The sequence below is a fragment of the Pelophylax lessonae genome, assembly GCF_965119305.1.
Source record: "Pelophylax lessonae genome assembly, chromosome: 11".
In the NCBI taxonomy this organism is placed as follows: Eukaryota; Metazoa; Chordata; class Amphibia; order Anura; family Ranidae; genus Pelophylax; species Pelophylax lessonae.
In genome coordinates, this window is record NC_138778.1 from 89788801 (window position 1) to 89814507 (window position 25707).

The following is a 25707-nucleotide window of genomic DNA, read 5'->3' on the forward strand; positions in this document are numbered from 1 at the left end:
ATGCAGTCTTTTGATTTAAATGCCTTTTTCATGCCATCCTGAGTTGGAAAAGGTCTTTAGACTGAAAAGTTGCTTACTCTTCGGGATAAGAAAATTTGTGGGAAAAGGACTCGCTAGTGGTGCTGCGGCATATTTTTTTTTTTAATTTTCACAATTGTAACGGTGTAAAGGAATACTTGCATTATTAAAGATTCGTGAAAAGTACCAGCTAGAAAAATACTCATCTTAGTCATACAATACAGGGCACAGGCAAAGTATTCAAATACTCTGGTTTATAGGCTCATACTTTGTGATTTAGGTGATTGAACACTGGCATAGCTTTTAATGACTTGCCCTCTTGGCGCCTCCCCTTTAACCCTACCCCACCACATGAGTCCACATGAGTTTTTGCTAGTGTCCTAAGACGATGGGCCTATTTTCTCTTGCGGAGAAGTAACTTTTAGCTTCTCTAATTTATTGTTTTATCTTTGGATTCTCAAACTCTTCAATCATCTCCTTCACTGCCTTCTAATCTCAAAAGTAGAAGCAGTGCAACCTCAGTAAAGCTTTGAGAGCTGTACCCAGATTTTACATAATTGGAATGGCCTGTAATGTTGCTTCAGCATTGAATCCTGCGTGGATGCTCGCCTTGGCACTTAGTGCAGTGCATTGTAGTTGCTATGGAATCTACACCCTGTAGACCCCTTTTGTGGGTGTGATCACTATGACAAGATGATGTGTGGACTTAATATACAGTCCAGTATCATTGACAGGAAAACAGGTCACCTTGTATCTAGCTGTTACTGTATAAACAGAGGTGCTCCTTCGCACCCTTTTGCCAAGATTTGTTACAGGGCTTCCTACACTTGGGTTGTTGTGTACTCCTTCTGGACAAGCTTACCATATATTCTGAGCCCTACTCTGTGCGTACCCCACATTGGAATACCATCACCCTCATAGCTATGGTGAAACAAGGCAAATAGGGGCCATGGCTAAACCTCAGGCGATTATTCGCTCTACTGACCGCCTGCACAACACTAAGCCTCAGAATGATGCTTCTTCTCTTGCACTGTAGCCGGAAACTATTTTAACACCCGTCTCTGCATCTTATTTTAGTGCTATCTCAGGTATGCAACAAGCAGCCTACCTGACAAAAGCAGAAATTGCTACATCTATGCCACAATTTATTGGACAGTTAACGACCCTAATACAGCTACCTTTTGTCCAGGGCTACATGGGTAAAACGCCATGCCCTTTCTCCAGCTCCTCCATCTCTACCAGAGTCATATGATATGTTTGCTTTGGTGACGGAATAATGGAATGAGGAATACAGTATATAGAATTGGTATTAAGGGTGGCTGCAGACGATTTTTCTCCCCTACACACTTTTACACCTGAAGTGGAAGCTTTATGCAACAGGCTTGCCATTGTGGATAAGCACCGCTGCTGTGCGCAAAAGCTTTGGCATTGTAGTTTTGATTTTCCTCCGTCTCACAAAGCCTTTTTGGGTATAAAGTGACCTGCAAAATATGTTGAGACCTTTCCCATTCATGAACACACAGACTGTGCGATCTGAGACAATTAGGGCACTCCAAAAAACTTTTCTATTCTCTCAAAAATCTTAAACTCTATACAGTGGAAAGAGTTCATTTAAAAACTGGTCTGTTCCAGTAAGTGGATTCAGCTGTCTCAATCTTAACTTCTCACTGCACCTGTACACTTGAGATGCTTCTGAAGGCTCTTTACTCTGGCAGGCTCAGCCCTGCAGCCAGACCTTGCTCCAGTTTCATTATGTCAACCTGCAGCTATTCTGCTCTTTTGTATAGATTCCTTAGAACATCATTAGTGTCATGATAAGTGTCATTTGTCATGAGACAAATTTCCAGAATAGCTCTAATCTATATTGCAGAATCTTGTGGTTCAAAGACTGGACAGCTGAAGTTGCCTGCAAAAAACACCTCAAATATATGCTAAGGCAGACACCTTTTGTGGGGAGGCATTTGACCAATTCATCAAAGAGGTCAAGGATGGAAGGCTTTTCTTTTACAAAAAAAGATCCCAAACCCCTCAAAAGCTTCTACTTCCTCAAAATGCAGAACAAATAGGCAACTGTGCCCAGGCTTCAACTTCAAAACCTAAATTCAACCTTTCTTTTTCCTCACAAGACTTGATTCACAAAGCCCACTAGTTCTTCCTCAAAGTCCTATTCCCCCTAAAGGGGCTCTTACTGTTAGGAGTGGGGGTTATCTGTCACAGTTTACTTCTCTTGGTCACAGACGTTCCAGACCTGTGGATTCAATTGGTAGTTTTAAATGGGTACAACATATAGGTCAAAACTCTACCCTCTCACTACTCTCCAATCAACCAAAATCTGCCCAAGGACAGTCTAATGTGCCCTGAACCATCTCTTGTCTCAGGGAGTAGTTATGCCAGTACCTTCAGAAGACCGGTTTTAAGGATACTATTTATCCTATTCTCGACTTAAAAAGTGATTCCAAGTATGGATGTTTTATGCATAGTTACATTGGTCAAAATACCCCCGGTAGCTGGAGTAGACACTGCTACTCCGAGCTTCACTTGCTTCCAGGTCCCACGCTGAGCGGCTACCCTGTTGCATTCTGAACACATGACGTTGGCTGGTCAGCACGAATGCCATGCAGAGAATCTTTGCATTTTCTGAATGAATGCAAAGTGTTCTGACCTCACAATGCCTCTCCACCGCATCCACTCGGAGAACGCTTTGCATTCATTCAGAAAATGTAATGTTTTGTCTTTACCTGCGCCAAGCGGCTAACCTGTTCTCAGAATGCAGCAGGGCAGCTGCTCAGTGCGGGACCCGAAAGCAAGTGGAGATCACTGGAGTAGCAGCGTCTAATTCAGTGATTTTCAGCTTGAATCCCACAGGTATGGTATATGCATAGTAACGTTGTTCCAAGCTGGAATTCCTCTTTAAAGTCTCAACAAATACCTTTTAAAGAAGTGTGGTTATTGCCTTCCTAAGACTGGGGAAATACTTTGCTTCTATAGATATCCAAGATGCTTATCTACATGTTCCATGTGTCCACCTCATCAGCCCTTTTTGTGCTTTGCAGTGGCAGACAGCCATTTCCAATTTGTCGAATTGTGCTTCTGCCTGTCCTCTGCTCCCAGAGTACTCTCAATAATCCTGGCTCCTCTTCCTGCCCTTCTCAGGACTTGGGACATCCAGGTCACAAGTTATCTTGATGACCTCCTTCTGAAGGATATATCTACCTTACAGGTGTCTGCAAATATCCACAAGACCATTCCAACTGCTCCAGGCCTTCCCATACAGGACCTCCCATCTTTAAGGACCCCAAATCAGGGTGCAATCCGGTAAACCCGTGGCTGTGGTGTTTTATCATCTATCAAGGGGACACCAGGAGTTTCAAAGGAAGCAAGCCCTATAATTTCATGGATGGAAACACACTGTCAAGCAAACTCTGTAGATCACATCCCCTCATCGCCACCATCTGGATTATGGGGAAAGAGGGCCCTTTACCCAAATATCTTTATCTGATATGTCAGTAATGGGGAACTCCAGATATAAACATCTTAGCCTCCAGTTCAAACAACAAACTGCCTCCTGTTTGTGGCTAAGACTAAGGATCCTCTAGCATGTGCTTTGGATGCCCTGATAAGTTCAATCTCATGTAAGCCTTTTCCGCATTGCAAATTCTGCCTCAAATTAGAGCAAGAGAGGAAGACTGATTCTTGTTGCATCAATTTTGTCCAGAAATCCTTGGTACGCAGGCATGCATCAAGTTCTAGCATATGATCCCTGGTCACCTCCCAACAGGCTAGATCTATGGTCTCCAGACCCTCTATTCTATCCCACTTCCCAGTCTCTGGCTTTAACGGCATGGCTGTTGTAGCCTAGATCTTAAAAGCTAGAGATTTATGTTGTTTCCTACATTCAGGTCTTAAACAAGGTTGGCCTTAAGCACTCAAAGTGTGAGGTTTCAGCCTTATCCATTTGAACTCCCTTGGAAAAAAAATAAATAAATAAAACCTTTATTCAAGGTGCACCTCACATGCCCTTACATGCCTTTTCCTACATAGTGGTATTTTTGGCTGCTAGCAGACATGTCTGAGTTGGCAGCTCTTCTAAGTACAATTCCTTATCCTTCACAATGACAAGGTAGTCTTTTTGCCTAAGATCATCCCTTATTCTTAAGATGTTATCAGTCGCCCACCCTAATGAGGACATACCTCTGTCATCCTTAAGCTCTACTCCAAAGCATCAAAAGAAAATCCCTCATTGCCTGGACTTAGTCAGTGCCATTGGAGTCTACCTTCGATCAGGAAGATGGATTCTCTATTTGTTTTGTCTACAGGACCTAGCAAGGCTCATCCTGCTTCCAAGTACAACACCATTTAATGGACAATAAATCGGATTGCTAGAGCTTGCACACTTAAGGACAAATCTCCTCGCTTTTTTTATGCACCCATCCCATCAGTTTCTTGGGAGTGTCAGGCACCTGGCCTCCAACTCTGCCACCTGGGCCTTTGTTCATACCTTTTTCCTAGTTCTACCAGATGGACATGTAATGTTCTGTGGATGTCAACTTTGTAATTTTGTGCCCTATTAAAGTGATCATATCTTATAGGCCCTTGGGCTGTATACCTATTGTATATCTGTCCAACTCCAATAGAATCTTATGGTTAAACTCAATTTAGAATCCCTGTATGCAGTACTGAAATCTAAAACTCAGGTGTGAGCCAGGCTATTTGAGGGACATGGGTTGCATTAACCTAATTAAAATGGTATTGTTGCACAACTTCCTTTACATTCTCTGGCATGCTCCAGTGTATCTACTGCTGCATATCTTCAAGTCCCCGGAAGCTATTCTTAATATTTTAGTTTGGAGAAACTCTCACCATAAATTGTCCTAGCGAGCACTTAAAAACCCCACGCATTTAGGGGGTACTATCGCACTTTTCCCACCTAGATAAGGGGGACAGGGATTGGTAATCTTGCTCTGTTAGGTTCCCCTTTCTCCCAGGCGATTACACATCCTTTTCAACTCTGCTTTAGAGATATACGAGACCCCCTGAACCCTTGGGGGTTGTAAGGGATTGTTAAATCACCACCACTGCAAGATCTGGGAATTGGCACGGTGTTGGCTCAGTGCTCCACCCGTACATGCTCCTACACCCCTGTGGGACAATCCCTGTCTCACAGAACTTTTGTCTAAACCCGATTATGAACTGTGGATGTCAAGAGTTGTGTATGTTTCTAATGTTTTTTTGTTGGAGTGGTGTGAAGTCATTTTAGCAACCTAAAAATGAATTGGGGCTCCCCAACTCAATGCTTTTCTGCTGCTTTCAGCTTGGCCATGCTCTGCGTGCTCGATTCAGCTTTTTCACCTCAAACCAGGAACAATTGTACCTTCTGGATGTAATACAGGGCTCAGGGTCTAAAAAACGTACCTCTATAGTTTTCTTCTGCTGTCTGCCACGATCTCCACGTATCAGTTAAGATTGTTGGGTGGAGGATGTGGATTGGGACGAGGTGTTTGGATTCCTGTAAACTGGTTTCTCCTAAATGTCCACCCAGTTCTATATCTTGCATAGATCGTATCTGACCCCCTATTTGTATGGCCAAATACCGTGCTAGCTATAATCCACTATGTCCCAGATACGGAGATTCCAGTGGTATCTTTTTTTTTTTTTCTCTATCGTTCCTTGACAGACGCAGCTCCTTATCTTCTTGGCCAGTGGGTTATGCTGCCTCCTAGTAGCCTCCGGGAGTAGGGCACTAGGCAGGAAACAACTTTACCACGTTTATGGGGCAGTCCCTGCAGGCCTACACCCACACACTCTGCTATAGCCCTCAGTTTGTTTCTGCCTAGTTTAGGAGTAGGACCTAGTTCCCTGCTGGGACTTCGATCTTAGCTGTTTGTTTTTGGGAACCTTATTGGTAAGACTTTATATTTTAGTGTTTCTGAGAAAACTACAAGCAACAGCCGGCTGGGTCTCGGACTGGATATCCTAGGTCCTTAAGGTCTCCCACAAAAACAACTGGTTACTGTCCACACCTGTAACTGGTCTCTGCAGCAAGGAGCATTGGAAGGGCGATGCATATAACGAGACAAAAAGATTTCCAAGCTCTCCTTACCGACCAATCTGCGACCAACCGAATTGACCTGTCCAACAGTATGCGTTAAAAACAGGGGTTTAGTTGCACACATTTGCAAACACATGCGTAAGCCACAGAGCCCCGTCAAGGCACCCCATTATCTATGGTCCTAACTCTAAATTCTGAGAGTCTACAATGGAAGCACATGCATTTAATGGACGTGTAGGACAGATATACCTGAAGGGAGCCCACCCCTTCTTAAAGGCACAGGGGCACACTGAACATCCAGCCTATTGCACAATGGCAGCAAAGATGTCAGTGCGTTGCCTGGTCAATATAGTCTATAACAAAAACAACTGGTTACTGTCCACACCTGTAACTGGTCTCTGTAGCAAGGAGCATTGGAAGGGCGATGCATATAACAAGACAAAAAGATTTCCAAGCTCTCCTCCTTACCGACCAATCTGCGACCAACCGAATTGACCTGTCCAACAGTACGCGTTAAAAACAGGTCTCCCAGCCGTACCAGCGAGCGTGAGCAGGCTATAGTCCAGCACTAGGCCTCGCCACAACAGAGCCTCGATGGATGGGGGTGGGCCCACGAGAGAAACACCTCTCCGGGTTGCACATGACCTGGGATGCCCTGAGTCAGTGTATGTTCGGAGTGGTGGCGCCCACCTGATGCTGTGGTATGGTGAGTAAGTGTCCCCCCTATTCTCTGGTGGTCTCGTGGACGTGGGCTTCCTCCCTGGGAAAGTCAGACCCTTGGGTATCCCTCGGTTCCCCTGGCCTCTCAGTGATACCAGGCCCCCCTCGGCTGTCCCCTCCCCACAAGCAGGTTCCTACCTCTGGGGGGAGGATTTATTGCAGCCGCTGCTGTGGTTCTGGGGGGGGGGGGGGGTTTGTCCTGGTGGGGTCTCCTCCTGGGGACCCCCGATGCCTCTGTCTAATTTCCCTCCTGGGGTCCTGGAGACCGCGTTGCGTGCCATGGGGGCCCCCATTTTGCTGTAGTCTTTCTGCTCTGCATCAATGTAAAAAAGTTTTCTCATTGAAATGCATGGGCGGCCATGTTTTGGTAGTTCCCCGTAGGAATGCATGGGGCGAACATTTTCTTGATGTCCACGATCGCTGGACAGCAAGGGAGGAGCTAGGGGCTCTAGGCATGACCCAGGTATTTTTCTGTTTCCTGTGTCAGATCGTTTCTATTCTCTGCACAGAACATTCCTGAAGCCTCCAGACTGTTTTTGGTGGTATGTTCCTGGGGTCCCTGTAGGTATACCTCTCACCCTGCTGCAGGCTGTGTTAGGGCTGAGGTCGCGGTTTTTGCGACTTTTCTTAAAGTGGCACTGCTTTTTTTTTATGCTCAGTGCTAATAAAGTCGCAGGACCAAATCTCGCTTACAGACCCCCGCCAGTGCGGTTGTGGGACCCCCTGGGACGCAGCCCCTATTTGCTTTACAGCAGTTTTGGATTACCTGGTGTGAAAAGTGGATTTAGTTTTAAAATATGGCACTAGCCAAAAGCGCACTTTATCTTCACCTCCCTCTGTAGTATCCTCAGATTCGGCGAGGAGGACATTTCGTTAGCTGCAGCGCAGGAAAACGCACTAGTGGAGGATAGGTCTACAGCGTCAGGGATGCAGGTGTCATTTGGTTTCATCAAACAAATGTTTGTGGTGCCTAAGCGTTTTAAAAGGCGTTACCCCCTTCACAGATGCGGTTTCCACTAGGTGGACTAGGCCACCAAAGGTGGATCACCCGGTTTCCAGACTAAACAAGTCTACTGTGGTGTACTGGTGGAAGAGTCCTTGGTATTTACAGACCCTGTGGATAGAGGGATTAAGTGTCTGTCCCGCCATTTACATGTGTTAGCGGGTTCAATTCTAAAACCAGTCTTTGTCATCACTCTGATGTCACAGACCCTCACAGAATGGGCGAAGTTGTTAAAAGGTGACTTGGAAACGGAGCAGCTCTCACCGCGCCTGATAGAGCTAACGAACCAAATGGTTTAATCCCTTCTGTATATATGTGGTGCGTCGCTGGATGCGGCTCCACTGGTAGCCAGAGTGTCTGCGGTGGGGTTGCTATTAGATGCATGGTGTGGCCAAAAAACTGGTCTGCGGATTAGGCTTCCAAAAAGGCTCTTTCTAACCTTCCATTTACGGGGACAGGTTGTTTGGATCCTCCCTGGATGAGTTGCTCAAAGGTCTTACGGGTGGGAACTGGGAAGATTACTCTTCTACCCCAATCCACCAAGGGCAAGGTAATAGACGGGGGCTTTCATTTACTGCTCATAGGCTGCCCTTTCGTGCCTCAGGGTTGCATAAGAAAAGAGCGAAGCCATTCAGGTCTTCTGGAGGTTCCAAGAAGACATGGTTAGTTAAGCCGAGAACAGACCAATCTGGATCTGCGGCCAGTCTTGAATGTTGAAGGTTTCTTTCTGTCCAATCTACGCCTATCTCCAGACCGTTAAGGGATCTGAGAGGTGGTACAAGATCTGCTGTCGCAAGAGGTGATTGTGCTTGTTCTTTCTTGGGAACGCTTTCAGCTGTTCTATTCAAACCCGTTTACTGTGCCCAGGAAAGAAGGCAAAGTATGTCCAATCCTGGACCTCAAGGCTCTGAACCGCTTTGTGCGGGTACAGAACATTCGAATGGAGTCCATTTGCACGGTATTGGCGTCTCTACACCAAGGAGCCTTTTTGGCCTCCATAGATATCAAGGATGCAAATCTACACATTCCTAATTATGCTGGACTGTAGGAGAAGACTATTGTCAATATTTGCGTTACCCTTTGGTCTCGCCTCTTCCCCCAGGGTCTTCACCAAAGTGTGGGCTCCAGTGTTGGCATTACTGCGACAACGGGGTATTACGGTACTGGGGTACTTGGACGATCTCCTATTAAGAGCAGATTCACATTCAGCCCTGTTGGGCGACTTGACGATTACTGTACGAATTCTGCTAGAGTTCGGTTGGAACATCAATTTAAAGAAATTAGCCCTGATACCATTCTTAAGACTGGATTACCTGGGCCTTACTCTGGACTCCCCTTCGTTGAGGGGTTTTCTTCCCCCGGACAAACTGCAAATGTTGCAGGGGGCGATTTGTTTGCTGTTCGCCTGCAATCTGTCCTCTCTGCGGACTTGCATGCGGGTCTTGGGTCTGATGGTGTCAACCTTTTGAGGCGGTTCCGTTTGCTCAGTTCCACACGAGACTCTTTAAAAGGGAAATTCTTGTCAAATGGAACAAAGACCTTGGACTCTATGATTCGGTTGAGTCACAACACAAGGACTGCCCTGTTATGGTGACTTCACTCGTTAGGACTTGCCCTGGCGTAGTGCTTTTTTCCAATTTATTTGACTGCGATAACCACAGACGCCAGCCTGTGCGGCTGGGGAGGAGTGCTGGGGAAGCTCTGCGCCCAGGGGTTCTCTGGACAGTAGAAGAGTTTAGACTTCTGATCACTATTCAGGAGCTCAGAGCGATAAAGCTTTGCCTGAGTCTCTGGACAACTCGCTTACAGGGTTGTCCAGTTCGGATTCAATCAGGCAACACCACAGCCGTGGCTTACATCAATCATCAAGCTGGCACCAAGAGTGTCTGGGGGGGGGGGGGGGTAGCCAAGATCCTGGAATGGGCGGAAACATTTGTTCCAGCCCTTTCTGCAGTACACATACCAGGTGAGGAAAACTAGCAGGCGGATTACCTGAGTCGTCCGGTGCTGGATCAGGGGGATTGGTCCCTGAACCTGGAGGGGTTTCACCTCCTGTGTGTCCGGTGGGGGACACCCGATGTTGACCTGCTTCTCGGCTCTTCTTTGGTGGCTCTCCTTGGGGTCAGTATGGGCTGATCTATACATTCCTTCCACTAAAATTCCTGCCGAGGTTTCTGCACAGAATAGAGGTGGAAGGGACCACAGAGATAGTGGTACTTCAACCTCATCAAGTCATCCCTTCCTAAGGTGGTTTCTGATATTCATCTGAATGAAGACTTTGTGCTGCCTTCACTCCTATCCTTAGCCCAAGCATCCCAAGGAAATTGTTTTGCATTCTTTGGATGTGGTTTGGGCAGTTTGTTTTTACCTGGCGTCAACTGAATCTTTCAGGAAATCAGACTTTGTCCTCACCGAAGGACCTCAAAGGGTTGGCTGCATCTGCTGCGATCAGATCTAGATGGATCAGGCAGACGGTGGTTCAGGCTTACTCGCTGAAGTGTAAGGTTCCTCCTTTACCTGTGAAGGCGCAATCTACTAGGGCGTTGAGTGCCTATTGGGCTTTTCGCCATCAGCCGTCGGTGATGCAAGTTTGCAAGGCGGCAACTTGGTCATCAGTGCACACGTTCACAAAATTCTAGAAGGTGGATGTGTTGGCATCCTCAAATGCCTCTTTTGGCCGCAAGGTTTTGCAGGCTGCTAAGAGAAACCATTCTCTTTGAGGGTGTATGTAGTTTTTAGGTGAGCTCCGGTTGTTCCTGGTTGAGCTCCGTGTTACCAGATTGGCTAAGATTAGCCTTTGGGAAATGATCGTTCTTTGCGCTGTTTTACCCACCCCTCATGCAAATACTGCTTTGGGACGTACCAGTGGTCAAGAAGATATGGAGCTGCGTCTGTTAATGAACAATGGAGAAGACTGGATTTTTGTCTTACCGTAAAATCCTTTTCTCTGAAGTTCATTGACAGACGCAGCTCCATATCTTCTTGACCAATGGGTTACGCTTCCCCCTACAGGAGAAGGACACTAGGCAGGAAAAAAACTTTACCATGCCTATGGGGCAGTCCCTGCAGGCAAAGTTTTTATCTGCCTAGTGTCCTACTCTTGTAGGGGGCAGCATAACCCATTGGTCAAGAAGATATGGAGCTGCGTCTGTCAATGAACTTAAGAGAAAAGGATTTTACGGTAAGACAAAAATACAGTTTTTTTTTAACTTTAGTTTTAACCCCATTATTCAGGGATGTTGGTCCCAAGTAGTTAAATTCCTGCATGACAAAATGGGTTCTTGCCTCACCCTTTTCCCCCAGCAAAATATGCTGGGTTTATTCCCAGACCCTGACGGTGATACATTTCATCACATTTTTTTTTTTTTTTTTTTTATCTATTCATGGCCAGAACGCAAATTGTCTCTGTGCATGGCTCAGGGTGTTGCCTACCACTGTACCCTACAAGAAAGTTGTATGCTCGTAGAGGGTGTTCTACTAAGTATCAGAGACAATTGAGTACTGTCCGTGATACTTTTTTTATTTGCACTAACATACAATTTTTCAGGACAAGCTTTCGGGGTATGTCCCCTTCATCAAGATCCAAGCAGTACTGATTCACAAAATGTTAGCAGAATGGTAAAAAAAAAACACAAAATCTCTAAGCCAAAGGAAAAAAAAGAAAACCAAACAAACATAAATTTAACTGGCATGGTAATAAAACTAGCATATTTAGTAAGATAAGACAGAGGGAGAGCTGAAGACGGGTGAAGGTGGGGAGGGGGGGGGGGGGGGAGTCACAGAAGGGGTGGTAAAACTGTAGGATAATGAGCAAGGAAACCCATGTCTAAGTTTAAGCCGTTATGTTTATTGTCAAAAAGAAGTATCATTCTTAATTCAAAAGTTTTCCTTTCCTAGATAGTTACTAAGTATCATAATATAAATATAAAAGACTGGAAAATTGCGTCCACCTGTGATGATGTTAATGCCAATATCAAAATTTACCTCTGCATGTCCAAATATATCACAGGCTGGTCTCATACGCTATGTTCTGGGCTTCCTGTATCAAATGTGGCACTCAATGACTTGCTAGTACAGTATACAGTACAGTATATCCAGTTGTTCTTGTTGGTGGTACAAGCTGTGGCCATTTTTAAGTATACAACTCATTTGTTCTTTTTACAGACTGCTTTTCTAGTCCTACAGTTGTTCACCGGTTGACATGCTTTTCCCATGCTAATATGAAAATGTATACTTCTCTTTCATACATTGACAGACAAGCTCCTGGTATTCATAACCATTGGGTTATACTGCCTCCCTTCAGGAGTGGGACACTAGGCAGCAAATAATTCTGGCTACACCCATGGGCATTACCGGGGGTATACTCCCTCTCTTTACTATAGCCACTCAGTTTTTTCTGCCTAGTCAGGAGTAAGGACCTAGTTCCTAGCTGGGGTCTTTGGTCCTGGCAATTTTTTTTTTCTTTTAACTGCCAGACTGGGCGGCGGGCTTGATAATCTAGATCCAGTGATCACCCCAGTCTGACCAGTGAGCTTGCGCAGACCTCAGCTCTGTGCTAGGTCGGCGGCGACATAGCCCCACTGGACGGGGGCTGGCCTGCGAGTTAAACAGCTTGCGAGGTCGCATACGACTAGGTCTTGGTCCAAGTCGGAGCATTCTTCCTGGCCATCAGCCCACCCATTTCGATTGAGAGGAGTTCCGTCTGGAGCTGTGCCTGCCTGGTTCCTGGTATGAGTAGCTGTCTCCCCCTGGAGGGTTTTGGGATGGACGTGGGCCCCTCCTTGGGACAGTCAAATCCCCGGGTTCCCCTCCTTCCCACAGGCACCCCCCCCCTTGCCGAGTGCCTCACCTGCCCCTCCTCTATATACACTGGGGCTTTTTGGGTGATCTGGCCACTGTTTCTGGGGTGGGGGCAGGGCACTTTCTAGCGATGGGGGCCGGGGTTGGGCCTCTGGCGACCAGACCGTCGACAGCCGGGGGGGGGGGGGGCGGTGTGTGTGCGCCTGTTGGTGGCTCCTGCCAGGTCCCCCTATCCTGCCTGGATCTGTCCTTGAGGCCTGGTCTTTGTTCTTGGTCCCTGTATGCCTCCTGGGGCCGCCATTTTTGTTGTAGCATGTGTATTTCTGTACGTGGCTGCTATGTTTGTGTAGTCCGGCGGATATCTTGCTGTGGCTTGTTATTGAAAATAGCGGCGGCCATGACAGTGGAGCCCTGTGGGTGGCAATTTCGGCAGTGGGAGCCCCTGCTCATCCCCTGGAGATGACTCCTGGTTCATTTTATTTCCTAATCGCCACAGGTGTAGTGCATTATCATGGTAGCTGCAGGCGCTTGTTTCTGTGGGTGGCGAGTCTGGTGGGGTCCTCTCCCTCTCTGCTTAGGATCGCTTGCTGCTTTGTGCCTGGTGACCGGGTGGTGCTGCCAGTGGGGTGGGGGTTGTCCCTTAGCAGTGTCACAATCCAATATGTGTCGAGTCACCAGCGTTTTCTCCGCTTTGCTGTGGAACAGGAGCATTATCAGTTTGTGGCGTTACCCTTTGGTCTCGCCTCTGCTCCTCAGGTCTTCACAAAAGTTTTCGCCCCGGTGCTAGCTTTGCTACCTCAACGGGGGATCGCGGTACTGGGCTACTTGGACGATCTTCTGTGAGCGGAGTCTCCCTCTGCTCTGGCAGAGAACCCAGAGATCACAATACTAACTCTGCGGGAGTTCGGCTTGATTCTGAATTTTCAGAAGTCTGCTCTGGCTCCATCCACAACATAAAATTGGTCATACTGGTGCAATGTAGACAGGAGCTAGTCCTTGCAGATGATGGAATGGGAGTAGCAAGATAAGTAGCAAGTCAATTACAATATAAATAAAAATAATCCATCAGAGTAATCAGAAGTAAATGTGGTGGTTTAAAGTTGATTGGAGATGTGCTGGCTCTTTAAGACAGCTGCTCAGTGTTCAAGCAAGAAGGGGCTTGTGGATAACTGAGGAAGAAACACAAGCGCCATCTAAGTGCAGCATATCAAGTAATTTATTGTGGCAAAAGTGTACAAGTACTCACACCTGAGTAAAAGACACAGCTTCTGGCGTTTTATATCAAAAGTCAACTGAAGGGAGGGATGTATCGGGATGGCCTCAGCGGCTACAGCAGACTGGGACACGGCTGATGGATATCAGCCTTTCCGTGGCGTGGCAAAGAGTCCACGCAGCTTCTCCTGTCATCTACTTCCGTGTGCAGGGGGGTTACCAAGGTGACGTGTTTGCGGGGCATGCGCTCCTTCTTCAGGCCTTATCAAGTCATATCCGTTGTGGACTTAAATAGGATTGGAGCTGTGTCTCCTGGGTCCTAACTCTCAAAGCTTGCAATAATCGTTTCAATATAAAACTGAGCTGGCACATCATAATTCTACAATGGAATTAAAAGCATATATAAAGGAATAAAAATTATAAAATTATCGTTTTTGTAAGGAAATATTAAACGAGGTTTAAAAGTATATACCTATGTGTATGCTTACAGAGGTAGAAGAATGATGTAAAGAAATGTAATGTATATCACTTATGTAATTAAAGGAATTGTGTAAAGAGATTACATGCACTAATATATAAAAAGATATAAAAAATATATAAAATATATATATCTAGTTTTGACGGTATTGTGTGAAGATTATATTAAAAATACAAATAAAAATAAGGAAAAAAAAATTGAAAAATGGAGAATATATCGATAAACTAATATGGAATAGATAATAATAATTAAATATTTTTTTAATATAATCTTTATTTTAAGAAAATATCATACAACAAAGGAACATATCAAAACAGGAACCAAAAGGAGAACACAAAGGGGGGTAACTTTTTAGAGTACATCAGCAGCAGAAAGGGGAAAGGTCGATAAAGGCACCAGTAAATGCATAAATGAACAATCTGGTTGAAAAGTCTCAATGTGCAGATCAAATTTTAACCACTTAAGCCCCGGAGGATTTTCATGCTCAAAGACCAGGGCCTATTTTGCGATTCGGCACTGCGTGAGTTTAACAGACAATTGCGCGGTCGTGCGGCGCTGTACCCAAATGAAATTGACGTCCTTTTTCCCCCCCCCCACAAACAGGGCTTGCTTTTGGTGGTATTTGATCACCTGTGTTTTTTTTTTTTTTTTACTTTTTGCGCTATAAACAAAAAAAGAGCGACAATTTTAAAAAAATAACAATATTTTTGTATATGAAATTCCCCCCCAAAAAAATGTCAAAATCAAAATGTTTTAACATTTTAGGCCAGTTTGTTTTCTGCTACATATGTTTGGTAAAAATAATCGCAATAAGTGTATTTTGATTGGTTTGCGCAAAAGTTATTGCGTTTATTAAGGGAAAGATTTGTCATTTTTATTTTATTTTATTTTTTTAACTAGTAATGGCGGCTATCTGCGTTTTTTTGAGGGACTGCGACATTGCAGCGGACTGATCGGACCCCTGCCTAACATTTTTTACACTTTTGGGGGTACCAGTGACATTAATCAGTGCTATACATATGCACTATAGTGTGATGTGAGTCTCGCGCTATCTAGAGGATTAGTAAATATATACATGAATGTACCACCCCTTTAAGCTGCGTATACCCGTTCTGTGGACCAGACAGTGTATAAACAAATTTATGGAGGGGGGAAGTATCGCGCTTCAGGGAAAATGATTCACATTAAAATAGTGAAAAAATTGTATAGTGGTATTAAACTCAAAATTGTGTATTATGATGTGTACACAATCAATACAAAAATCATAAAGTTCTACACTTAAAATGGTGACCTAAAATAAAACAGTAGAGGTGTATATACTTCCAATATATCATACAGTCTATGTAAAGTGCTCTAGTGCTATTACCACAAAAAATACTTGGCTTTCAATTCATCAAATAAAGGTGAATAAAGTAGCAAGTGCTTATTCAATCCACATAAATACAAAGCAGATATATAAAGTGCTTATAAGTGAATAAAGGTGCTTAGAGTGTCCAAATAATGTCCAAATCAATTAGCCCGCATAAGCGAAATTCCTTCTTTCTTTACTGTTTAACTTCCACCTTTCTCCAAGTGATAGAAGGGGTGCTCTTTAATCTTTAGACCCCCTAGGGGTGTGCTAGCCGCTCACCTCAATATATAAGGAAATGCGCCTTATAATTATATGGCTCTCCTTTTCCACATCTCCTCTTAACCACTCCACAGACAGGGGATGAAAATGGCCTCTTGTCTGGGTGAATCCTCACAAGATAATCCACGGTATCTCAAAGAAAAGTGCTTATATATTTCCATAAAATCATTTATTGAAAAAAAGATATTACACTCACATATAAACAAAGGCTTGAAAGCCTTAAAAACGAGTACAGCTTCACTGCGGACTCTTTCCACGTCTGACGTCACATCCGGTATACCACCCTACGCGTTACGCCACTTCCGGTCACGTGGCTTCTTCAGGGGATATTTGCATACACTAGTGACGCTTATTTATAGCGCTGGAGCCGGAAATATCTAGAACGCCATTTTCTGCTCTACTGTTTACAAGGGCTGACGATCTGGAACCGAATGTCCTGATTCCACCATCATTGAACTTCCTCAGCCCTGAATTTGCAAGAAGCCGAGGCTCCATAAGCTTCCAAATCTTTTAATAAAATAACTAAAAACCTAAATTAAGCATTAAATAAAACCCGATTATGTAATAAAGCCGAATTTTCTAACCGGAAGTGAGGTATACATAACACACCATACAGTTTACCGCTGTCTATCACCACATCATATTAATCTACCAATATCACACTCAATATATATTTAGGACCTAATACTTTACCATATCAATAGATAGTGAAACTATTTTTAGATTTAATTGGAAATGGAGAAATTGTATATAAAATCATAAACCTTGAATTAGTTATCATTAGTAGCTAGGTTAAAATGGAAAACTCGGGGCGGGGGACGTTTGATATACTATATATTATTTACCAATAAAACACCAGGGGTGTCTGACAGATGGGAACTCTCAGGTAGGCATTATAGACACCATAAATCTATGGGGAGTATAGGGGGAATCTTAAAGAGTCAATGAATGGAGGTTTTATTAATATTTATATTGTACTCGTTTTTAAGGCTTTCAAACCTTTGTTTATATGCGAGTGTAATATATCTTTTTTTCAATAAATGATTTTATGGAAATATATAAGCACTTTTCTTTGAGATACCGTGGATTATCTTGTGAGGATTCACCCAGACAAGAGGCCATTTTCATCCCCTGTCTGTGGAGTGGTTAAGAGGAGATGTGGAAAAGGAGAGCCATATAATTATAAGGCGCATTTCCTTATATATTGAGGTGAGCGGCTAGCACACCCCTAGGGGGTCTAAAGATTAAAGAGCACCCCTTCTATCACTTGGGGAAAGGTGGAAGTTAAACAGTAAAGAAATAAGAAGGAATTTCGCTTATGCGGGCTAATTGATTTGGACATTATTTGGACACTCTAAGCACCTTTATTCACTTATAAGCACTTTATATATCTGCTTTGTATTTATGTGGATTGAATAAGCACTTGCTACTTTATTCACCTTTATTTGATGAATTGAAAGCCAAGTATTTTTTGTGGTAATAGCACTAGAGCACTTTACATAGACTGTATGATATATTGGAAGTATATACACCTCTACTGTTTTATTTATTTTAGGTCACCATTTTAAGTGTAGAACTTTATGATTTTGTGTTGATTGTGTACACATCACAGAGATAATTTTGAGTTTAATACCACTATACAATTTTTTCACTATTTAAATGAGAATCATTTTCCCTGAAGCGCGATAGCTCCCCCCTCCATAAATTTGTTTATACATATGCACTGTTACTGTAAAAATGACACTGGCAGGGAAGGGGTTAACTTAGTGATCAAGGGGTTAAGTGTCCCTAGGGGCATGATTCTAACTGTAAAGGGGCGTGGCTACTGATGTAACCACAGAGACATAAATCCTACATAGCATGATCATGTAGTCTCTGCAGTTAGATCAGGGAGAATGACAGGCGGCTTTGTTTACATTAGCCGCCTGCCTTTCTCCCTCTCCACCGGGAGATCACGGGTGATCGGCGGACATCGGAGCTGCCGGTCACTTGCGCGGACGTGTCGGAATGAGCGGGGGTGGGAGTGCGCCCTGCGGCGGTGCGCGCTCGCCCCCTAGAGGCTCGTAGGCGAGCGACGTAGCACTACGTCGCTTTACCTGTACGGGGCTGACTGCCTCAGTAAATAGTCGTGCAGCGGTCGGCAAGCGGTTAACTAGTGCCATCCCTGTGCCCCTCCCACATTCAGGGCATGAACCCCAACCTCTCCCACCGTACCCAGTAAACCAGCATTCAGATGAAGTGGGCTAAGTGGTGCAACAGGGCGAGCAGGGGAGGGGGAGGGGCAGTTCTCCCGCTCCGAACATAGGGAGAGAGTAGCGAAACTAGGACAGAGGGAGAGCAGAAGTGGGGTGGAAGGGGGAGAAATGGGGGTAAACCAGGCAGCAGTAAAATGGGGCTCCCAAAGGGGGTTGGGGGAGGGTTAAGACGGAGTGGCCACAGGGTTGTTCATGAGCAAATGTTGTTACAGTATGGTATACATGAAATCCGCAGGTGTGGGACTTATGAGGATCTCGAGGGCCCATTTTGCATAAAACTTGTCATGTCGGTCTTTGTACCTAGCCATCCATTCCTCCGCTTCCATGATACCGTTTACCATCTTAACCCAAGACTCGCGGGTTGGCACCGCCGACTGTTTCCAGTAGAGCGATAATGAAATATTTTAAAATATTTTGTAAAAATAATAAAAATCCAGCATAAACAAGAAAAAATAGGAAAACCTAAAATAAATAAAAAATGATAATAGAAGATGAAAGAAAAATTTATGTATATTTTTGTGTCAAAATGTGAACTTTTTGCCACAATATATACTTGATATGCTGCACTTAGATGGCGCTTGTGTTTCTTCCTCTGGCTCCATCCACGAAGCTGGACTATCTGGGCCTAACTCTGGACTTGGCCTTAGCCAGAGGGCTCCTTCCTCTGGACAAACTACAGAAATTGCAGGCTGCAATTGGTCTCCTGCCTTGCAACAGATGGTCGTCCGTCTGGAATTGCTTGCAGGTGCTGGGCCTGATGTCTACGTTTGAGGCGGTTCTGTTTGCACAGTTCCATACGAGGTCCCTGCAAAGGGAGATTCTGGCCAAATGGGACAAGACTCTGCAGTCTCTGGACAATCAGATCCAGCTGAGTGGGGGAGCGAGGGAGTCCCTGATATGGTGGCTTAGTTCTCTGGCGCTTCGGCTGGGCAATACTTCTTCCCCTTGTAATGGACAGTGGTCACCACGAATGCCAGCCTGTCCGGCTGGGGAGGCCTCTTCGGCAAACATTCTGCTCAGGTGATCTGGACCCTGGAAGAGTCCAGACTACAGATCAATATCTTGGAACTCTGTTTTGTATTATTGGACGGATCGTCTTCAGGGTTGTCCAATGCGCATTCAATTGGACAATGTCATTGCTGTGTCTTATGTCAATCACTAAGGAGGCACAAGAAGTGTCCTGGGCGCTCTGGTGGTAGCCCGCATTTTAAGGTGGGCAAAACAGTTTGTTCCAGCCCTATCCACCGTACACATTTCCCGGGTAGAAAACTGGCAGATGGATTACCTCAGTTGACAGGTGTTGGTCCAAGGGGAGTGGTCCTTTCATCCGGAGGTGTTTCATCAACTGTGTCTCCAGTGGTGCACCCCTGAGGTGAATCTGTTGGCTCAACAGAAAGGTGCAGAGGTTTTTGGCGCTGGTGGCCCTGTGGGGTCAGTATCGGTTGATTTACGCCTCCCCTCCTCTCAAGCTTCTGCCTAGACATCTACACAGGATCGAGGCAGAAAGGGATTCCGGTCATCTTGGGGGCTCCAGACTGGCCTCGTCAGGCATGGTACGCCAATCTGGTGCAGCTGGTTGCTGACGTTCCTTGGAAGCTCAGGGAGGATCTGCTGTCCTAAGGACCGATCTTCCATCCTGCTTTACAGTCACTGGCGGCTTTGTTGGCTTGGCTGTTGATTGCCAGGTGCTGAAGGATAGGGGATTATCTGAATCTGTGATTCCTATACTGTTGAACGTGAAAGAAATCCTCTTCTAGGAAGATCTACCATCGTACGTGGAAGACGTACATTGTGTAGTGGGAGTCTCTTGGGGTTCATCCTCTCTCCTTCTCAGTGGCTTGGATCTTGACCTTCCTTCAATGCGGGGTTGAACCGAAATTGGCCTTGAGAACCATCAAGGGCCAGATGTCGGCTTTGGCGGTCTTCCAACGACCCTTGGCCACACACTCCCTGGTGCGTACTTTTCTTCAGGGTGTCTGACATTTTGGTTCCTCCAGTGTGGTCTCCGTTGCTGCCTTGGGACCTCACTTTGGTGCTTTCGGTCCGCCTGAAGCTTCCCTTTGAGAATCTTCGGGAGATTTCCTTGCTTACATTGTCTCTGAATTTAATTTGAATGAAGACATTTGTGACGGTACTCACCAACGGATCAACATGTATATATCACATCCTGGATATCCCTTAGAAGACCTCCATACACCACTGGTGTATGGAGGTCTCCTCAGGAATATCAGGGATGTGATATGTATCTTACACTAACCCTAGCAGGTCTCATCTCTAGTAACAATGTGCAGTGTAACCCCAGGATGTCTGATCTCCAGTAATAATGTGCAGTGTAACCCCAGCATGTCTGATCTCCAGTAACAATGTGCAGTGTAACCCCAGCATGTCTGATCTCCAGTAACAATGTGCAGTGTAACCCCAGCATGTCTGATCTCCAGTAACAATGTGCAGTGTAACCCCAGCATGTCTGATCTCCAGTAATAATGTGCAGTGTAACCCCAGCATGTCTGATCTCCAGTAACAATGTGCAGTGTAACCCCAGCATGTCTGATCTCCAGTAATAATGTGCAGTGTAACCCCAGCATGTCTGATCTCCAGTAACAATGTGCAGTGTAACCCCAGCATGTCTGATCTCCAGTAACAATGTGCAGTGTAACCCCAGCATGTCTGATCTCCAGTAACAATGTGCAGTGTAACCCCAGCATGTCTGATCTCCAGTAATAATGTGCAGTGTAACCCCAGCATGTCTGATCTCCAGTAACAATGTGCAGTGTAACCCCAGCATGTCTGATCTCCAGTAATAATGTGCAGTGTAACCCCAGCATGTCTGATCTCCAGTAACAATGTGCAGTGTAACCCCAGCATGTCTGATCTCCAATAATAATGTGCAGTGTAACCCCAGCATGTCTGATCTCCAGTAACAATGTGCAGTGTAACCCCAGCATGTCTGATCTTCAGTAACAATGTGCAGTGTAACCCCAGCATGTCTGACAGTCTGCAGAGGACAGGAAGAATCACATGACTTTGGGGAGGACATGAATACAAAGCTGCAGCACATGTTATAAGCATCTTATGCAATCTGTAATGTTTCTAATATCGGTGTGTGTGTCTCGACTCTCTTCACTGGCACAGATCTTTCCTAGTTGCTGTGACCATGCCGGATAGTCTGGCTCCCCCTCTCCCTCAGTGTTCTTGCCCTGTCCGCCCCCTCACCTGGCTCTGCCACTCTCCCGATTCTCGTCATCCTCCACCGTCACATCTCCGGCTGGGAAGGCATCGGCCGCCCCGAACCTTCCTGGGGCCAGAGCACTGATAGCTCCGCTCTCCTCTCCCGCGAGGCCCGCCAGCGCCGCTGAAAACTCCCCCACCCCCGGAAATGACATCATTAGTTAGTTGATTTTGCAGTCACCCCGAATCGATGCAGAATCGCGAAGGGTCGCATCGCGATGCATAGATCCGGCGATTATATTCCGCAGGCCTATTGTATATGTTTGTGTGTATATGTGTATATATAGATATAGATATATAGATATATAGAGATATAGATATATATATATATATATATATATATATAGATCTGTACCGTTGTGGGTGTTTTATTTTTTTACCAAAGTGGTGTAGCATAGTGTGTTTTGACCCACATTTATAAACATGAGATTATTCGCAAAGTTTAGTAAAAAATAAAATCCCATTGGGGATTAAATATTACCAAAAGAAGACTTTGTCTCAAAAAATTTGATAAAATTAATTTGGGTACAATGTTGTTTAACGGAGTAGGTCTCATTTGAAGAATGAGTGCATTGAAAAATGGCTTGAACTGAAAGGGGGTTAAATGGTTCATTTTTCAAGTTTGTGATTTCATAATAGCAGCAGATGGAACTAGAAATTATTTTGGATATTACTCATTACTGGTTCCAATGAGGAATGTAAATAAACAAGCATGTGGCTCAACATGATGTTGATCACACAAAGACAAAATGTCTGTTTTGGGTAGAGGAGTTCTTTTTTTTTTGTTTTTTTTTTTTGTTTTTTTTTTTTAAATGCTAATGGAAATGTCATTCTGACTTGGCAGATCTCCGGATCAGCTTTACCTTGGTATTGTTTAACATTATGAACCAGACTTTACTATAACAATCATTCTTTCTCATAGCCTTCCCCACTGGCAGGACTGCCATGAATTATGGAGCAAGAAGCGCAGAAGGCAGCGGCAGAGTGGCATTATATTGGAAGAGCCACCTGCCATCAAAGCTCCAAGAAAAGAAAGTATAGCAACAGTTGGCACAGAAACTGTCAAAAACAGCAGCCCAGCCCCTTCTCAGCCTGTCAAAACAGAACCTATCACAGCTGACTTGAGTAAGTAGCCATTCATCAACTTCGTAGTTAAGCTCATTTGTAATTCTTTGCAAGAAATGAGACAGTGCTATCATGTTGCTTAAAGAGGAACATTATTCTCACCTTTATTTTTTTTGCTGGGAAATCCCCAAATATACACATGCCCAGCAATCCAGTGGCCTCTTGTAGGAATCTTCTTTTCTGCACTTCAGGCCATCTTTCTCTGTGACAACATCAGTAAACAGGCTGTCTCTTCTGGGTTCTTGCAGCCAACCACCTGATGATTCAGCATGTCTTTAGATAAGCCGACTTAGGCCAAAGAATACCCCATTGTCTCCTGGAATGCGTGATATGGGTATCTCGGGAGACTGCAGGAAGTAACATGGCATTCTTGTTTAGGCAACAACATAGGGAGAATTCCCGAAAAAAAAAAAAAAAAGTTGATTGCAAGATTAATACAATAAAACAGAAATAAATTTGCGGTTCTTAGAGGATTGGGGTAGGGTTTTGGTAGCTAGAGATGAGATGATAGAAAGGGGCTCAGGAAGGTGAGGGTTTGCTTGAATGATCTCTATATTTTCCTTGCTTAAAACCAATTTTTACATCTTAATCATACAGTACAGGACATATGGCTTATATTCAAACAATGCCTTGAAAAAGTATTGATACCCCTTGATGTTTTCCACATTTTGTCATGTTACAACCAAAACGTGAATGTATTTTATTGGCATTTTATGTAAAAGATCAACACAAAGTGGCACATAATTTTGAAGTGGAAGGAAAATGATAAATGGTTTTCAAGAAGTTTTACAAAATAATATCTGAAAAGTGTGGCGTGAATTTTTATTCAGTACTTTGTAGAAACACCTTTCACTGCAATTACAACTACAAGTCTTTTTGGGTTCCTGATACCTATTCACAATGGTGGGATGGCACAGGATCTGTGTTAGAATGGCCCAGTCAAAGTCCAGACCTAAATCCAATTGAGAATCTGTAGCAAGATTTCAACATTGCTGTTCAGACGCTCTCCATCCAATCTGAGAGAGCTTGGGTGATTTTGCAAAGAATGGGCAAAAATTTTACTCTCTAGATGTGCAAAGCTGGTAGAGACATATCCAAAAAGATTTGCAGCTATAATTGCAGTTAAAGTTGTTTCTACAAAGTATTGACTTAGGCGGCCTGAATACAAATGCATTCCACACTTTTCAGATATTTATTTGTAAAACATCTTGAAAACCATTTATCATTTTCCTTCCACTTCACAATTATGAGCCACTTTGTCCAATTGAGAATCTGTGGCAAGACTTGAAAATTGCTTTTCAGACGCTCTCCATCCAATCCGACCGAGCTTGAAACGACAGGTGATTTGGTGATTTTAAAAGTATTGACTCGGGGTGGGGGGGAGTGGCTGAATACAAATGCACGCCACACTCTTTAGTTATTTATTTGTATGGAATTTTGGAAAACATTTACCATTTTCCTTCCACTTTACAATTGTGCCACTTTGCATTGGTTTATCACAAAAATCTCAATAAAATACATTTCCGTTTTTGGTTGTAACCTGACAAAATGGGAAAAATTTCAAGGGTTATAGATACTTTTTCAAGGTACTGTAAGCCTGCAAGGAAATAGTGCAGCCAGAATGGTGTCCAGTAGCACAGATTTTCGAGACATGGGGAACAGTGGAAATAGATCTCTTTTGCCAACAGATCCAATCCAAAGGTGAAACGTTCTTTCTCCTTTCAAGAGGACCCACAGAACACAGGCACAGATGCACTAGCTCAACCCTGGGTGGGGTTACTGCTGTATGTACTCCCACCTTTTCATCTGATACCTTGGGTAATTAAGAAACTGCAGACAAGAGCAAAGGTAATCCTTAATGCGCCTTTTTGGCAGGACCTTCTGTTTCAAGCTAAAGTATACCACCCTTGGCAGTGTGTCTTCTGAGAGGAAGAAGATTGCATAAACTCCAAAATATATTTCTTTTTCGTTCATTGATGGACACAGCTTCTGATATTCATAACCAATGCGTTATACTGCCCCCAACAGGAGTAGGACACTAGGCAGAAAATTCTGGCTACACCCATGGGTAGTCCCAGGGGGTATACTTCTTCTCTCTGCTGTAGCCACTAAGTTTTTTTTTTTTTTTCTGTGTAGTCAGGAGTAAGGACATTTCTGTTTCGTCCACCGATGGACGTCGCTGATGCTTTAAATCATGGATGGGTAATAAGCTCCACCCACTAGTTGTGACCAGCTAGAGCCAAAGGCTTTGACATGCCCAGGGGGCGGGGTCCCTGGCCTTGCCGTTGCTTCTTCAGTTTTAGCTGTCTGGTCTTAGGATTGGCCAAACAGCTCCCTACTGGGACCTTTTGTCCTAGCTCTGTTTTAAATGTCTTAAAGGGAACCTTTTTTATTTTATTTAATTTTTTGTTGCTGCTGTGGAATGCCGGCTGGGTTTTCGGACTGATTATATGAGAGCCTTACGGTCTCCTAGTTTGTGCCAGTGACCGTAGCTCTGCGCTGGGTCTCCATAGCGACTATAGTCCCATGGACGGGGACTGGCCTGCGGGTTAAACACCCCGCCGGGACGCACACACCTGGCATGCCAGCGCCGCAGCGTGCCCCTTGGCCGACAGCGCCCTCACTGCGGTGCAGATGCAGTCTGTCAGGATGGACACCCACCCTCACTGTGGTCTGGTAAGTACGGTCCCCCCGTCTGGTTAGGCGGCCTGGGGCGGACGTGGGCTCCTCCATTGGTGAGTAGGACCCTCGGGTACCCATACCTCCTACCACCCTCCTCCACTATGAGGGGTCACCTGGGACCTTCCACTCCTACCCTGACCTCTTCCCTACCCTGGACTTTTAGTGGGGGGACCCATATGCAAGTCGCCTCAGGTGCTATACCGGGTAGTGGGGGTGGGGGGGTGTCTCGGAGGGGGGTACATGGTTGCACCTCATACAGCTACCTTGAGGGGGAGGGGCGCGGTTTCATCCGCCGGGAAGACCCTCGCCAGGGCCCCCAGGCCTGTTACTAGGGTAGGCCTCACTAGGCCCGAGGTCGCATGCTCATCGGCGCGAAGCCGCCATTTTGCCGTGGCCTACAACCTTACAGGCCTCAGCAGCCTGCCTGGGTATCCCTATCACTGTAATGTCGGTGGCCATTTTGCTGGAGATGGAGAGAAAACAGCACAGGAGCTTTTGTAGGCGGGG

General features: G+C 45.0%; 1 protein-coding gene across 1 annotated transcript in view; it reads left to right on the forward strand.

Annotated features, from left to right (window-relative positions):
- CDK12 (cyclin dependent kinase 12) overlaps positions 1-25707 on the forward strand; it is a 265108-nt gene that overhangs the window by 123234 nt on the left and 116167 nt on the right. The window contains exon 12 of the mRNA XM_082271762.1: positions 22316-22518. Coding sequence (XP_082127888.1) covers positions 22316-22518 — 203 coding nt within the window. The remainder of the gene's footprint in view (positions 1-22315; positions 22519-25707) is intronic.